The sequence below is a fragment of the Bufo gargarizans genome, chromosome 2, assembly GCF_014858855.1.
Source record: "Bufo gargarizans isolate SCDJY-AF-19 chromosome 2, ASM1485885v1, whole genome shotgun sequence".
Taxonomy (NCBI): Eukaryota; Metazoa; Chordata; class Amphibia; order Anura; family Bufonidae; genus Bufo; species Bufo gargarizans.
The window spans coordinates 493219834-493236321 of record NC_058081.1 but is presented as its reverse complement, the minus strand read 5'-3'; the positions used below and the strand labels follow the sequence as shown (position 1 = coordinate 493236321).

At 44.1% G+C, this 16488-nt stretch overlaps 1 protein-coding gene across 3 annotated transcripts in view; it reads right to left on the bottom strand.

Moving 5' to 3' along the window:
• The window catches only part of LARP1 (La ribonucleoprotein 1, translational regulator), a 57210-nt gene that overhangs the window by 5549 nt on the left and 35173 nt on the right, over positions 1–16488 (bottom strand). For all 3 annotated transcript variants that reach the window (XM_044281186.1, XM_044281187.1, XM_044281188.1), the window contains 13 exons: positions 15048–15176; positions 11902–12051; positions 10964–11126; positions 10223–10367; positions 9932–10106; positions 7145–7317; positions 5267–5656; positions 2388–2511; positions 1380–1585; positions 797–903; positions 494–651; positions 260–404; positions 56–165 (listed from right to left, as the gene is read on the bottom strand). In XM_044281186.1, the coding sequence (XP_044137121.1) occupies positions 56–165; positions 260–404; positions 494–651; positions 797–903; positions 1380–1585; positions 2388–2511; positions 5267–5656; positions 7145–7317; positions 9932–10106; positions 10223–10367; positions 10964–11126; positions 11902–12051; positions 15048–15176 (2175 nt within the window). The remainder of the gene's footprint in view (positions 1–55; positions 166–259; positions 405–493; positions 652–796; positions 904–1379; positions 1586–2387; positions 2512–5266; positions 5657–7144; positions 7318–9931; positions 10107–10222; positions 10368–10963; positions 11127–11901; positions 12052–15047; positions 15177–16488) is intronic.

The window sequence follows — 16488 nt, the reverse complement described above, 5'->3', positions numbered from 1 at the left end:
CCTGATGCAAAGATAAATGTAGCAGTTTATATCATCAAGGTATCACATTACTCACCTGTCTCATAGTCCCTCCTGGTCTCTTCCTGGAAGTCCCTGAATATGTCCACTCGGAACTTCCTCTCTAGGCCATAGCTGTAATATCGGAAAAGGCACTCCAAGCCATACCTAAAGACAAATTTCAAGGTAGGAAAAACAAAACTAAAAAAAAAACAACAACATTCAGATCTTATGAAAAATAACCCAAGAAGCCGCTACCAACCTGTAGCCTTCCATTCCATCCTCAACAGCAAGCTGCCGGAATTCTTCATACATCTTCTTGTTAAAGTGATCTCGAAGGAAGAAAGACCAGAAACGGAAGAGGGTGTTCATCTCCTGGGACTGGCCAATGCCTAGCCGTTTCCTCTCTGTCAAAGAAGGCAAAAAAAATTATAATTTCCAAAAGCGTAAAGGCTATACATCGGACTTTACAGGTCATTTAGCTCATGCTCCTCACCATTAAGGCAACGTCGGCGGTACTTGTGGTAAACATGTTGTGTGAATCCATTCTCTTTCAGCAGCTCATGAGAAGGATGCTGGAACTTTGGCAGAGACTGAGGTGTACATCCATAGTTGCTCAAAGCTGGGGCACCCTCAGAGGGACTGGCGTTGGAGCTGCAGGAAATATAAATGGAAGCTATTCACAAAATGAAGTATAGACAGATCTGCACATCTTATGAGTTAGGAACAATCAGCTTGAAAAAATCTCGATACAAACATGGCTACTGCTAGATTACTCTAAACTAAAATCTTAACTTACCTGACAGAGGCAGTTCGTGGTCGATGTTCCCTTGAATCCATCACCCACCCAACGTGGCATTCCATGGGAGGGTTAGAGCTGTGACGTGTTTTTCTTTTTCGAGGAGTCTAAAGACAAAACATTTCAGGAAGATTAGTGATGGGCAATCCTGTGCTGATCATCTCAGAGGTCTGTCTGATAAAGGGCATTTTATACCCAAGTCAGAGATTGCGATTGCTTGAATATGTTCAAATGACTTCTGGGACACCAATAATCACCATGACTAAGGCCCTTTGGACATTTTCTCTACATAGCACCAATATGCTTTAGTTCCAGATGTTCAGTCTGCAGCTACAGTTTTCTATGGACATCAAATAGGACATAAAGCAAACTGGATGTGGCTCTAGGACTTACCAGCCTAACTGGGAATGGAAGCAGCCTTTGTAATCCTTGATAGTCTGCCCCATTGATACCATTCAAGGTCAAATCAAACCCACATGTCCCCCGTGGTGAAAAACTTGGATATGTTTGGCCATTATAACCGAGTGCTCTTCATAAAACCTGGGAATGACCAGGGCAATTCAAATTATCAAGACATTCTCACCTTGGCATCGATCGTCCTGCCCTCCTTGACAACAGGGTAAAACCGAGGAGTAAGTGTGGGATCCTTCAACCGGGGTGTCCGAGGCGTACGGGGCGTCCGAGCATTGCGGTAATTTGGAGATTCAGGAACTGTGGTTGGTAGGGAGCGGGCAATTGTGGAGGGTTCAGGAGCACCAAACAGTTTATTAGCCAAGGCATCAGTGGGAACTGAAAATTAATAACAGAGTGAGCCCTAATTTCCAGGATGCGCATGAAATTAAAGTGGTTGTTGAGCCCATTACAAGTCTTTAAATATGGCTTACAATGGTGTAAAACAAAATCAGTCATACCCCCATCAATTGATTCCCCCGGGTCTCCTCCAGTCCCCTCAGGGTCCATCGTGACACAGAAAATGTGACTGCTCAGACATTCACAGGCTGAGGCCAGCGATTGTGTTAAGGACTGGCAGGGGACCCAGGGAGCGTCAGAACAGGAGCAGTAGGGATTTGGAAGAGCATTACTTATATAACTAATGCTCACAATGGTATAATATATTTTTTTGTTTAATTGGACAGACTTCCCCTCTAAATAATTCTTACATCTTTAAAAACAAAGAGCCCCCGGCCCCCCTCCCCACGACACCCCTGGGACTGCCTTCAATATGGCTGTGCCCTGCATGTGGAACGCCGACGGAGAAGGAGGATGCAGTACGGTGCAGAGAGCCTCTCCAGAGAGGAAGCGGACACCGCAACCAGACCACGCGGTCTCAATAGGTACTGGTAAGGCTGGGGGGAGCTAGCTGAGCCCTCCGATTCAGGGATGGAAGGCGAGGCTCCTATGCCAAAGCATAAACTTTCCCCCATAACAGGGATCCCCTCGCTGCTGACCTGTAAAGGACAGGAAGAACACTGGTGTAGGAGGGGAGGGAGGGGTCTTTTAACACCTCTGCTTTTCCTGCCCCTTTAGAGGTATATAAGGACATCCTCCACGTGTGCTGTTATGGAGGACGTAATAAATGATAAAAAATTACCTTGCTGAAATCTCGGAGGTCCAGGTGGAACTTCTTGATTTGGATCGACAGGTGGTTCTGGGGTTAAATTGTCAAACTGCTCCCGACTGATCATGTTCACCTTTTTGAAGTTCTCCACCTCTTGCTACAATGAAAAAGGAAGTAGATTGTTAAAGGGAGCAGACTTGTAGGTATTACACTGTGGAGATTGGAACATCACACTTTCATTTAACACTTAAATGGAAATGGGTCCCCTATTTATTTCAAATCCACCTTTGGTAAGTGGCCAGAAACCTACAGCTCTGATTAATGACGTTACCTCTAACCAAGCACTAGACAATTAGCTTAAGGCTATAAAATCAGAGTCACAATTATTTAACCATACAGTACCGCACTCCGGGATTTAAAATAAAAGTCTTTATTTTACACCCTTTAAACCATAGTGAGTATTCAAGGATGGCAAGTTTGCATTTAGAACAAAGTAGATTGTTCTTAATTATAGTCATGTCACTAATAAAACATCAGCCGCAAACTGGTTAATTGGGAACATAAAATGCAGCCCAATGCGAAAAGAAACCAATATTGGAATATTTAGAGCCATTAGAGGCGAGCACAATCTACCAGTACCTTCAGGAAACACAAGGCAGTGCTAGTACACAACGTACTACCAATAACAGGACCTTGTCTGAAGCCCAGCCAACCTTCTCTGAAATGAGGTGGTGATCTGTTCCAGAGGTTCTTCACAAAGACAAGGCATTGTATGCCTCCCCATCACCACTTCACGGATCATGCCCAGCACTAGTGCAGGTAAACAGCACTAGAATGTACCCATTGACAAGTCACAGGGCTAGACTATCCAAAATGAAAGGCCGGACCTGGAAAGTGCTGTGAAAGCATGTGACTAACAAGAACGCGTCACACGGTCAATACAATTAACCATCACAGGGTACATACCTCTGCTGTACCAGGGGGATGTATACCATAACTTTATTAAAGCGGTTCTCCAGGAATAATTAAATAAAAAATATATAAATAAATATAATACAAAAAACTTTCATTAGTTATAATGGTTTGTTTTGTCTAGGGAGCAATCATTAAGGAGAAATAAAATGGCCGCCGTCCTAATCACACAAGAGGACAAGTTACTTTACAACACTGAATACAGCTGATAAGATCTTCAGTTGAATCTCTGGGGAATGGAGTTCATGAGGAGACATGAAGTAGAGAGAGAAGATGGACAGGACAGACTGTGGTAATGTAGACTGCATACAAGGGCTGCTGCTCATCAGTCACATCACCACCTCCTCTCTGTACTTCATGTCTATTCATGAACTCCATTTCTACAGAGATCCTGCTGAAGATTATATTAAACTGTATTCAGAGCCATAATCCCTGACAAGCAGAGCGGGGAGGAGGATGAGGCAGCTCCTCAGTGTTATGAAGTAACTTGCCCTGCTAATTTATAAATATTTAAGTAATTTTCTTTATTCCCAGAGAAAGCCTTTAAGAACCAATGCCTAGTGAACATTCATTTAAAGGGCATCTGTCAGCAGATTTGTACCTATGAAACTGGCTGACCTGTTACATGTGCACTTGGCAGCTGAAGGCATCTGTTTAGTCATTGCTGACAAAATTAAGTTTTAATATATGCAAATGAGCCTCTAAGAGCAATAGGGGAGTTGCAGTTACACCTAGAGGTTCTGCTCTTTCTGCAACTCCTGCGCCCTCTTCATGTTAAATAACAGGAACAGGCAGTGAAAAAATCATCACGACTGCAAGGTCCTGTCAATTACCGTGCGGGGGCCGTGGCAGTTGCAGAGCCTCTAGGAGTAACGGCAACGCCCCCATTGCTTCTAGAAGCTCATTTGCATATATGAACACTTCATTTTTTCCCCACATATGAACCAACATAGATGCCTTCAGCTGCCAAGTGCACATGTAACAGGTCAGCCAGTATCATAGGTACTAATCTGCTGACAGATGCTCTTTAAGTGAAACGCCTTGAAGAGGATCACAACAGACTAAGGCCCCATTCACACGTCCGCAAAAGGGTCCGCACCTGTACCGCAATTTTGCGGAATGGGAGCGGACCCATTTATTCTCTATGGGGCCGAACGAGAAGCAGAGTGTGCTCTCCGTTTCCGCATTTGCGGAGCGTGGCCCCGAACTTCCGGTCCGCAGCTCCGCAAAAGATAGAACAGGTCGTATTCTGGGGACAAGAATAGGCATTTCTAGAGGGGGTGCCGGCCGGGTGTGTTGCGGATCCGCAACACACCACGGACATGTGAATGGACCCTAATACTACAGACTAGGTAATTACTCACATAGCAATTACATATTAGGAATCATCTGAAAATATGGGGAACTGCACGTTCACAGAAGCTTTCTTCCTTTACAGTATGTTGTATACCAGTCAGTCTGCATTCAGTAAAAGGAAATCCCTAGTCTTCTGATCACTCTCCAGTGAAGCTACTATGGGTAAATCTGATACCTGCAAAGATCTAAATGACATTCTTAAACTGCTCCCCATAAATCAGTGTTTTTGGTAACATAATGCTCTAGTGTATTCTGCCATATAGCAAGTATGATCTCTAAGGCCGGGTTCACATCAGCATTGTGAACTCCGGCATATATACCAGCCAATAACAGGACAAAAAAATAAAATAAAAATGCTACACACATTTTTCGTCAGCATATATGCCAGAAAATGGGCGGGTTACTGCCAGTTCCCAATACAGACAATGGGGATCCGGCTATAATGGAAACGGTAAAGTCCGGCAAGCTTGGAAACCATTATGAGCAGTTGTCTGCATAAAGCCTACCAGGTATTATAAAGTAAAGTAGCCCCTCGATCAGCCTGGCAACATGTTTGGGTTTAGGATTGTGCCACTTGCACTAACCTTGATCTGTGAATACTCTGGCTCAAACTGCTCCGTCCACAGGTCCTGCTCATAGTAGTACAGGCCATCATTGATTACTTTGGCAAATTCTGAACTCATCTTCGCCCGAGACGTATGGTTGCCAGTCCGATCTCCTCCAGGATGCTTGCGCAGTGACGGTGGGGTTTGAGTGACAATAAGGATTTTGTTTACATCCCGGTCATCAATCTCATAATCCGAGTCCTCATCCGACCAGTCAGTGAAGGTGTTCTTCCTGCCATCAATCTGCTCCATCTCCTCGTCAAACATAAAGTCCAGCTCTTCCGGTTCATCTTGCTCTTTGGGTGGTTTCGGGGTTGTCACTGGGGCAGGTGTCGTCTGCGCTACAGGCTGCTTCACCTCATCTGGCTTCTAGGTTAATTTAAAAGAGGTGTTACTACTAGCATCCCTGGAGCTGGAAAGAACGGAGGATCATGGAAAGAACACAACGTCATTCAACCAAACTTTCTGTAGAATATACTGCATTCATCTCAACCAGAAATAAAAAAGTGTACCGTAAAAAAAAAAGGGATAAAGATATACAAAATAGAACCAGTGTTAAAGTAGAAAAAAAAAAAAAAAAAGGAAAAGCGGCAGTGCAACTTAATAGTCCAAATACTAATGACCGTTCCATGATGGAAGCAGTCATCAGCATGTGAGAGGCGCGGGAAGTGCTGCACTGGCTCTACTCATCCTCCCTAATCTTCTTCTGGGCCCCAACTGCGTACAGCCTTAGGACATAGTGTGCGAAGGAGCGCACTATGACCCAACGGTGTGCGACATCAGGTCACAGTGCATCACCACAGCCAGAAGATGACCAGGGAGCAGTGACTTTACAGAAGTGCCATTCAGAGCAAGTGAGGTACGTGTTTTTTTTTTAATATATTATTTTCCTCTCCAAATCCTAGGTGCGTCCAAAATATGGTATAAAAATTTGGTAAAGCCATAACCACACTGATTGGCAAAATAATTTTAGCATGTCTTTAATGCTGCCCTGCGAATGCAGTTTTTCATATGTACCTCCATCCATATGTACCAGCAAAAAAAGGAAACTTATCAAGCAAAAACAATCCCTACCATTTACACTTATAGAAAAATAAAGACGTTATGGTTCTTGGAAGGTCGAGATGGAAATGCAATTTTGTGGATCACATGTGGACCCGTTCATTTCAATGGCAACGCAACCGTATGTCCATTAAGTGGCCCCGCAAAAAAGATAGAACATGTCCTATTCTTGTCCGTATTTGCAGATAAGAATAGGCATTTCTATCATGGAGAAGGATTTTACGTTTCGCAAAATGTAGACAGCACATTGATACAGTCGTGTGAATGAGCCCTAAGGGCCCATACACACAACAGTAAAGGCTCTGTGTTCCTATTGCGGACCGCAATTGACTTACATGGGTCCGCGATCTGCAAAAGATAGCACATGCTCTATCTTTTGCAGAGTGGAGGTACCCACGGAAACACTCTGAAGCGCTTTCGGGTCTGTGCTTCTGCACCGCAAAGGATCGGACATGTCTTATCTTTTACGGACCGTGGACCCGTTCGAGTTAATGGGTCCTCACCGCAATACAGGATTCACAGTGCCTGCTATTTGAGGACCGCAGCACAGGCACGGAGCCCCCTATGGCTGTGTAAATGAACCCTACAGCAGACGTTCCCAACCTGGAAGTTGTAACTTTGCAACAGCCGGATATCTACAATGTGGAGAATGTTGGCAAAGTAATATGAACGCAAGAATGTACTCAAAGGACAAGCAAGCTATGGCTCCAAACTGGGATTAAGTAAACCCAATGTTGAACTTTGGATTATATTTGTCAAGCAAAAAGGTTTTTTTTTTTGCCCTGAAATTCTTACCTTTGCTCTGGCTGGTGAGGGCCGTGGCCTCTTCTTCACCTCTATCCAGCTCTCAGAGTCCAGATCTGGTAAGCTGGCAGAAAGCCCTTTTGGCATAGTCTTTAGGTTGCTCACTTCCTCAGTTTTAGTAGGCAAATTGGGGCTGGCAGTCCGTGGAGAGCCAGGTGCAGATTCTGAAAAGAGACAGGGGGTCAGGCAGAGTCGCAACACATTGTAGGACCATACCGTTACTTGGCAATGGGAGGACTTTAGAGTTTCATACATTTAGCAATTTACATCTAAGATTTGGTTAAAACTGGAACAGATGATGCAGTTGTGAAAAGAAAAGAGATTGATGGGAGCACCAGACCAATACTTTTTAAAGGATATGTGTGATCACACCCTTTCATGGGCAAGAAGGGAATAATCCACAGAAAGAACCGGCCTGGGGAGGCAGAGTTATGGAAGTGTCGGTGCTCCGTTGTTCGTGTAATTCCCATAGCAGTGAATGGGAGCTACGCAAATAGAGTAGAAGTGTAGTAGTAGTGCTGTGCTATTTGCATAGTTCGTGTTCAGTGAATTGACAGTTACAGACAGCGAAGAACCATAACTTCGGCCCGGACCAGCGCTTACTGTGGGTTATTCCCAGCTCAGCCATGAAAGACGGCAACATGGGCCACGAAAAGACACAAAGGGGAAGATTTAAACTGGTGTAAAGGAAAACTGGCTTAGTAGACCATAGCAACCAGATTCCACCTTTCATTTTTTAGAGCTCCTTTGAAGAATGAAAGCTGGAATCTGATTGCTATGGTCTACTAAGCCACTTCTCCTTCACACCAGTTTGGATAGAGCTTCAGCAAAAAGCGCATTGGAGGATATTTGCAACAATGTTAAAGAAAAATAAAGCAAAAAACCTAACACAAAACACCCCTGACTGTGGCCACTAACAGCCAATGACAGTGCAGCCTTCATTTCATTAACCACTTCACACCCGCCCATAGGATATGTAACACGTCCTATGGGTGGACGTTAATCTCCGAAAGGATGTTCCTTAACGTCCAGAGATGGCAGCTGCACGTTAATCGTGCAGCTGCCAAGCGGGGGGGGGCATGCTGTCCGTGACAGCAGGGCACCCCAGAGGGAAGGCAGGGACAGTTCACAGGTGTCCCTGCCTTCTAGAGCGCTGTGTATACACATCAGGAACCGCTATACACTTCTTGTCCTGGCCCAGTGGTCATGTGACTGCCAGGGCCGGGAGAGTGCAGGAGCTGTCGGGTCTTCCACAGACCTCAATCAGCCCTGCATTGAGGCTGTACAGCGCCTCTGGGGGGTGTATTTTCCCTGTAACTGGGGCTACTATGTCGGCCCCAGTTACAGGAGAAATAAATAGGGGGGGGCGGAATTTATGTGAAGTTAAATGTCCCCCAGAGGTCTTGTATGACCTTATGGGGGACGCAAAGTGTAAAATAAATAAATAACAAAAGTTATGGCTCTCAGAATATTTTTTTGGTTTCAAAAATGCTATTTTGTAAAACTTAAATAAGAAAAATACACATTATGTATTGCCACGTCCGTAACGATCTGCTCTATAAAAATGTCACATGATCTAACCCCTCAAGTGATCACCGTAAAAATAAATAAATACAGCTAAAACAACCAATGTTTTGGTCACCTTGCCACATAAAGTGTAATAATGAATGATCAAAAAAATCATAAGTACCCAAAAATGGTACCAATAAAAAAAAAAAAAAAAAAAAAAAAAAAGTCTACTCTTCCTGCAAAAAAAGCCCCTGCACAAGACAATCGGCATAAAAAAAAAGCGTTCAGAAAATGCACACAAAAACAATTATTCTGTCAAAAATGCTTTATTAAGGAAAATTAAAACAAAGAAAATAGACATATTTGATATAGTAGTGTCCGTAACAACCTGCTCTATAAAAAGTAAAAACAGTGCCTCACAAAAAACTTAATATAGAGCAAATAAAAAAATCATATGTACCCCAAAATAGTACCAATAAAATCAGCACCTTAACGCCTAGGTTCCAAAATGGGGTCACTTTTTGGGAGTTTCTACTGTAAGGTGCATCAGGGGGGCTTCAAATGGGACATGGCATCTAAAAAACAGTTCAGCAAAATCTGCCTTCTAAAAACCATATGGTGCTCCTTTTCTAAATATTGAGTTGTTTGGCTGTTAACCCGCAATGTGTTAAAGAATTATTTTTTTTATTAAAATGTAAAAATGTGCCAAAAAAGTGAAATTTAGAAATGTCATCTCCATTTTCTTTAATTCTTGTGGAACACCTAAAGGGTTAAAGTTTGTAAAAATCAGTTTTGAGTAACTTGAGGGGGTGTAGTTTCTACAATGGGGTCATTTATGGGGGGTTTCCACTATGTAAGCCCCACAAAGTGACTTCAGACCTGAACTGGTCCTTAAAAAGTGGGTTTTGAAAATGTTCTTAAAAATTTTAAGACTTGGTTCATAAACCTGTCGTGCAACTGTAATGCATGAACAACTTCAGGAGCTGTACGATTGTCTCTTCACACTCCAATATCCTATTGGGTGGATAAATGAAATTATAGGGAATTCTGTAAGTAAAATCAAAATATTAAACATGAAGCTGCACTTAAGTAACAATGGTGCATGCAGTGGCCAAGAATCGAATACAGGCCTCAAAACAGCGTAATGGAAAGACTATCCCACAGCAAGCAGTCACAGTGCTGCTTTCAGTTTACCAGCACAGTTTAAAAAAATGAGAGCCGAGTTCTTATTGGTTACTGTGGGAAATGAGGCCTACTATGTACACTCACCCGTCTCTTTCTGGTATCCTTGCCTTGGTACAAACTCTGGGCAGTTGATGAGCTGGGTGAAGTCTGTCTGAGAAGCATCGGTGAGAGAAGGGCCGGGCAGAGGCCAAGCATCGGGATCGTCTTTCCGTCTGATCTTTTCATCAATTATTTCTACGACTTTACTATCCTTTAGCGCCTGAAGGAAAAAAATAAATAATAATATTCATAAAAATGATTAAAACGTAGACCACCACAGAGCCTCAGAAAACAGTATGAGGCCTGGAAAACGCAGAAGCAGATCAGCTGCCTCACCTTAACGATCAGTCCGACGTCAGTGGTGAGAGCCTGCACCCTATGAAAGCTTGCTATTAACCCGATGGGCAGGAAACCCTCAGAATCCATCTTCCTGCGCAGGAAAAAGTCTCTCTGTAGGTTGTCCACACTGAAGTAATATTCTCTGGAAAACAGACAGAAAGATTACCAAATTTGTGTACATTGCACTAAATACAAAGCAATTTCACTTTTTAGGTCCATGTCCCAAGAGGTCATCAAATGGGGAAGGTCATCTAATAGTAGAGAGGTTGGCCGCTAACATGGAGTCTTACAGTTGGCAGCTTAGGGGTCATGCATTTTCCCCGGGGAGGAGTCCATTCTACTACGGCTGGTGGCAACTTAAGGACTGAACCAAGCGTGTGCTTCTCTCAGTGAGCAGGACAGAGAAATTATAAAAAGAGCAAACTGCGGGAGGCACTATACAGATAGACTTCAGTTAGTCTTCAACTGTTGTGAAACAATCACTCCCAGCATGTACAGACAGGTATGCTGGCAGTCATAGTAGATCAACTGACGGGAGAGCCACATGTTGAAAACCTCTGCACTGGACTACGGTGTGAAAAACCTACAGCCTTCCAGCCTATGAAGGAAGTTTAAACTATGGATTTCTCCATGTTCAATGCACGGGAGAACTAGTGAAAAAATTCCAGAGACTGCCGCCACCCCGCCAGAAGAGCACCATTACTACAAGATTCTCAACTAGGTAATAAGTCAACTTACATCTGCCTCTTGATGTAATCCTTCAGCAGCTCCTGATCAACGCTGTACAGCTCCGAACTGCTCATGTTGTCATAGTAGTAAGTAATATTACTGGAATATTTAGGACCCCGAGGCCCATCGGTACCGTCAAATTTCCTGTATCCATACTGATAGTCAAAATGAGCTGTGAGAAAAATAAAGCTTATTGTAAGGTTCACCATTGCTTTAAAGGGATTTTTCTAGGAGATAAATACTTATGATGATTGGCGGTTTGACCCGGCACCCTGTTGATCAGCTGTTGGCAGTGACCCCAGCATTTGGAGGAGTGCTGTGGTCTCTCCCTCAGCCTGTGACATCATGTCCACCGGTCACATGGCCTTTATACAGCTCAGTCCCATTCAAATTAATACCATGTACTGTGTTTGTTGTACCATGAAGAACCCAAAGATTGCCGCGGCCTCTTCAGAAAGCTGATTAACAGAGGTGCTGGGAGCCAGACCTCCCACGAGGGTCAGACTGTGTATGTAGGGACATCTTTATTGATGAGGAGAATGCTAATATCCATTTGGCAATTAATTCATATTTGCACAAGGAATAACAAAAAAATTAAACCATTCCAGCTATTTCCGCTTCAAAAACGGAACGTCAATCAATATGGATCCTCACAACTTCCTCTCCATCAGTAACTATAGGTATGTGGGGTGCAGTGTTGCAGTGGGGGTATTATGCAATGTAAATACATATGCCTACATAGGGCAGAGACAGGCCCACCTTGTCTTCTAGTAAGGCCATGTTCAACCTCAAAGCGCCCTGACAAAAACAGGACTCGTGTGGGCCAATATCATGAGGTTTGGCGGAAATTCTATTAGTGCTATGGCCATTGTAGTGTTTATAACTGAAGTGGATGTAATTGTGTAGTATAGTAGGAGGATGGGTCCTAAAGTCTTATTTGTACTTACAGCGAGTGCCACCACGCCCACGTCCTCTCCCTCTTCCCCGTCCACGGCCCCTTCCTCTGAAGCCACCTCGGACTGCTCCTTCACTTTTCACACTGGAAGTGTCATCATAATCAGGCCAGTCCCTCTCCTGCTTGTTATCAGGATACCAAGCTATTGGGGAAAGCACAACACATAGATCAATAACCCTGTGTTTAAAGTTGCCATACACAATTAATAGCCGTCAACCCCGTACCTCTAGGAGCAAGGCAAAATGATTTGAATGTCAGGTCGGGCATGCAAACTGAAGCTCCATTCACCTCCACAGGAGTTTCGGGGACAGCCTAGAACAGCGCTCCGCTATTTCCAGAACTCCAGAGATGAATGGACCTGTCGCTTCCATCAATTCAGGGGGATGGAGGCTCCATTCTTGTGATCACTGGTGGTCCCAGCAGTAGGACCTCCACCAGTCTAATAGTTATTGCTTATGTTGTGGCTAGAGGATAACTCCACATAACCAGAATTGGAGCTAAATTGCAGCCACAGCAAGGCAAGTACTTTAAAGCTACTTGAGAATAGGCCTACAAACATGAAAATATAATGAACATAAAATGAGATGACTACAAAACCAAAGGATTAGTCCGACAACACAATGTGTATGAGGTCCTTTAGATGCCCAAAGTCTATCCACAGCAGAGCAAGCACTTGAAGCTGCTTGAGGTTTGGCCAACATACAGGAGAATATAATGAATGCAAAACCAGCAACTTATTGCTATACCTCCATAATGGCAGTTCTTGAGGTGCCCAATGATTGCTCATAATGTAAGTCAGGGGTAGGCAACCTCCAGCACTCCAGATGTTGTGAAACTACAGCATGCATACTTACTCTCCTCTTCTAAGAACTCACATAGAAATGAATGTGAGGGCCCACCAGAGCGTTTAGCTTGGGGGACACATGGGGCAATGACCCCCATATTTTATGTCCGTTACTAGGCAGTATGTGTTTTCTGCCCCCCCGTCTTTTTCCCGCTCTTATTTTACAGGTCAAAGAAGAAGAATCCGGTTGGAGCTGGTTTTGTTTATGTTGGAGATTCTGTATGGCAACTGAAGAGGAGCTTCTAATTGGTTGCTGCCCTGTTGCTGGGGGAGATTTCCAGCTCTGTGATCTGTCCCTGCCCGCAAGGCGGGAAATTTGTCCCCTTTATATTCCCAGGTTCACCGCTACCTCAGGGCGGTCGCCGCGGATCTGGACAGCGCCCGCCCTCCCACCCCTTTAATTTTGTGCTATCTGTCGCTGTGCTTTATTAGAGGGGCTGTATCGCTCAGCTGATGCTGAGGGGATCTTGGTCTATATGGATGGTTTTAAATTGGTATTTATTGTTATGGTTTTTATTATTAATTAATTAAATTATTTATTGGTTTTAATCTTGGTTACCCTTAATAAAGCACTTGGGCCATTTCTATTCCATTAAGAAAAAAAAGTTGTCAGTGTTTTTATTTAGCTTAATCACAATATGATGGAGGAAGAGTGGGTCATTTGCCTCCATGGAGCATGCTGGGAATTGTAGTTTCACCACAGCTGGAGTGCCGAAGGTTGCTGATCCCTGATGTAAGTAATGAATCCCATTTCCACTAGTCAGATTTTCTCAACTAACAAAGCCATTGCTTAGCTCTTCATCTGCAGGCAAAAATACATAAAATATGGGAGAATTTAGTAAGACTAGCGTTTGATTGGCCAGTCTTAAAAAGGTTTTCCAGGAATAATTATTAACCCTGCATAGCCTACTAAAAGATTCATACTTATCTGCCATCCACTGCTCTGGTCCCGCATGCTGGCTCCCATTCCTCCATCTTTAGGACGGGGTATGGACACGGTCTCGTCCAACGACTGGCTTCAGCGGCGCACAAGACCATGTCCACACCTGGCTAGTAGAAAACAAGCCACGGAATATGGAATGGGAGCCAATGTATGAGACCGGCGCTGCGGGAAGCAGGTAAGCATGACGTTTTCAGTAGGAGATGCAGGCTAGGGGCTCAGTAAATTTCAGAAAACCACTTTAAATATGGTGCATCTATCACCTGTCCGTGCACCAGAAAACTATGCCTGCTAGGTGTAGCCATACCTTTGCACCATGATGTATGCTAATGACTGATGTAAATGAGAGTTAAGAGGCATTCACTCTACCATAGGTATTTTGCAGTGAGCAAAACACGGATCTGCAAAATACGGATGACATCCGTGAGACTGTCTGTGTTACGCATGTTTTTTTTGTAGACTCACTGTAACAATACCTGTTCTGGTCCGCAAAATAGACAAGAATAGGACATGATCTATCTTTTTTGAGGTGTGCTGTCTGCATTTTTGATAACCTGCATTTAGATTTTCAGGGTCCCAGCAATTGATCAGATGCTTATTCACATTATATGGCTAGGGATATGTTTAAATCTTGGTACAAACCCTTAAAATCTTCAAATTAAGTAGCTGAAAGGTGTGCAGGGCACATTAAATGATACGTGTAAGAGAAGACATCTGGCAAAGAGAGCCACATCCTATAACGCACATGTCTTAAGGGACAAAAATGCAAATATTTGCTCCAATAATTAAAGCTATGTAAATATTGGATGTAATAATCGCTCATCCTGTCAGAAGCTGCCACCTATAAAACTGTAAGGGTACTTTCACACTAGCTTTTTTTTTTCCTCCTAGTATTGAGGTCCGTCCTAGGGGCTCAATACCGGAAAGAACTGATCAGTTTTATCCTAATGCATTCTGAATGGAGAGCAATCCGTTCAGGATGCATCAGTTCAGTCCCTCTTATGTTTTTTGGCCGGAGAAAATACCGCAGCATGCTGCAGTTTTCTCTCCGGCTAAAAATCCTGAACACTTGAAATGTATTAGTGCCGGATCCGTTCTATCCGTTAGTGCCGGATCCGTTCTTTCAGTGCGATTTCGCACATTAAATCTGAAAAAAATATAGAAAAACCGGATCCGTTTTTCCGGATGACAACAGGAAAGACGGATCCGGTATTGCAATGCATTTGTGCAGTTCTGGCGGCGGAACTGCCTGCCGGAATCCTCTGCCGCAAGAGTGAAAGTACCCTAACCCATTCCTGTGCCAATAATGGCAGGTATATAAATGGTACAGTGAGACCAGAGGGGGCAATGATACCTTTGGGGTCACTCCTGTTCAGGGCGTGACGCTGCTGCTCATTCTGACGATTGTTCCTTGAAGCAGTTTTCTCTCTTGGCCCGTCTGGTTTCATTTCGATCTGCAGGGGAACCCACTTGTGTTTATTTCCTGTTAAACAGAAATAGAAATAATATGATGAAAGAATGAGAGAGTTGCATACAATGCAGGGGAAACGTAGCATTATCAAATGAACGGCCGTCCTTGTAATGCAGAGCAGGGATGCCCAACCTGTAGCCCTCCAGCTGTTGCAAAACTACAACTCCCAGCATGCCTGAAAAGCTTACAGCTATTAGGGCCTGCTGAAAGTTGTAGTTTTGCAACCGCTGGAGGGCGGCAGGTTGAGAATCCCTGGCATAGAGGATACGGATCTGACAGAGCAGGAGTTTGACCATCTCAGACATTGATGGCATATTGCTAAGGTATGCCATCAACGACTGAGAAGTGTGGGTTCCACACCCATCTCCAGAATGGGGACCCTGGAGTGAACGAGAGCACACTCCACAAGAACAGCCACCCTTTACTCGCTTCTATGGGAGTGACAAATAGCCGAGCCAGTGCTCAGCTATTTCTGAAACTACCATGATGGTGAACGGAGGGCTACTGCGCTTGTGCGGTGTGCGCTCAATTTTAAGGGGCTCGGGTTCTGGAGATAGGAGTGGGACCCGCACCTGACACTGACGGCATATCCTTGTGATACAGCATCAATGTCCAAGATGGGAATACTCCGTTAAATGGCAGTTCCTGGATCTAGATCGTAGACGGGGGCTCCGAGTGGTGGAATACATAGAGGTCATCATGAGACAACCCTTTTAGTAAGTAGAAGCAAAGCACAAAACATTCCTGGGATTTCATGAAAGGAAACTGCTAGATTTTGACTTCCAAAGCTGCATGCAGAAACCTGTGGCCATACTTTTAGGAATGGGAGCACTTTAGGCCACTAGGGGAAAGCAGCCACAAAGCAAATGAGTTTGCCACAGCTACTACTCCCACCACCATCACCAGAATATGTGCACCATTAAATGATAACTACACCTTTCTTGAAAAGATGGAGACAGAATCTCCATCATAGCGCCTCTTTGGCTTTCCTCAGCTCTACTTGGCTTTTTGAGCATGTGTAGTATGCTTGCTATACGCTTTCTATTGATATGTAGCCATACACTGAAAAGCCAAGCAGAGCTGACAAAAGCCAAAAAGGGCAGAGCAAGGAGTGGAGTTTCTGCTTAATTTTTTTCAGAGGTCTAGTTACCCTTTAACTACTGCCTGGTCCTGTCTCGACATGCAGGAAATGCATGAAGCATGAAGGACCGGTAAGCATTGAAACTTAGAGCAACTGAAATCCAAATGCCCATGTGTACGGTGGCCACCTGACATTCCCCAGACATCTGCCATCAGGGGAGTGTCAGGTACCCACCATACAAAT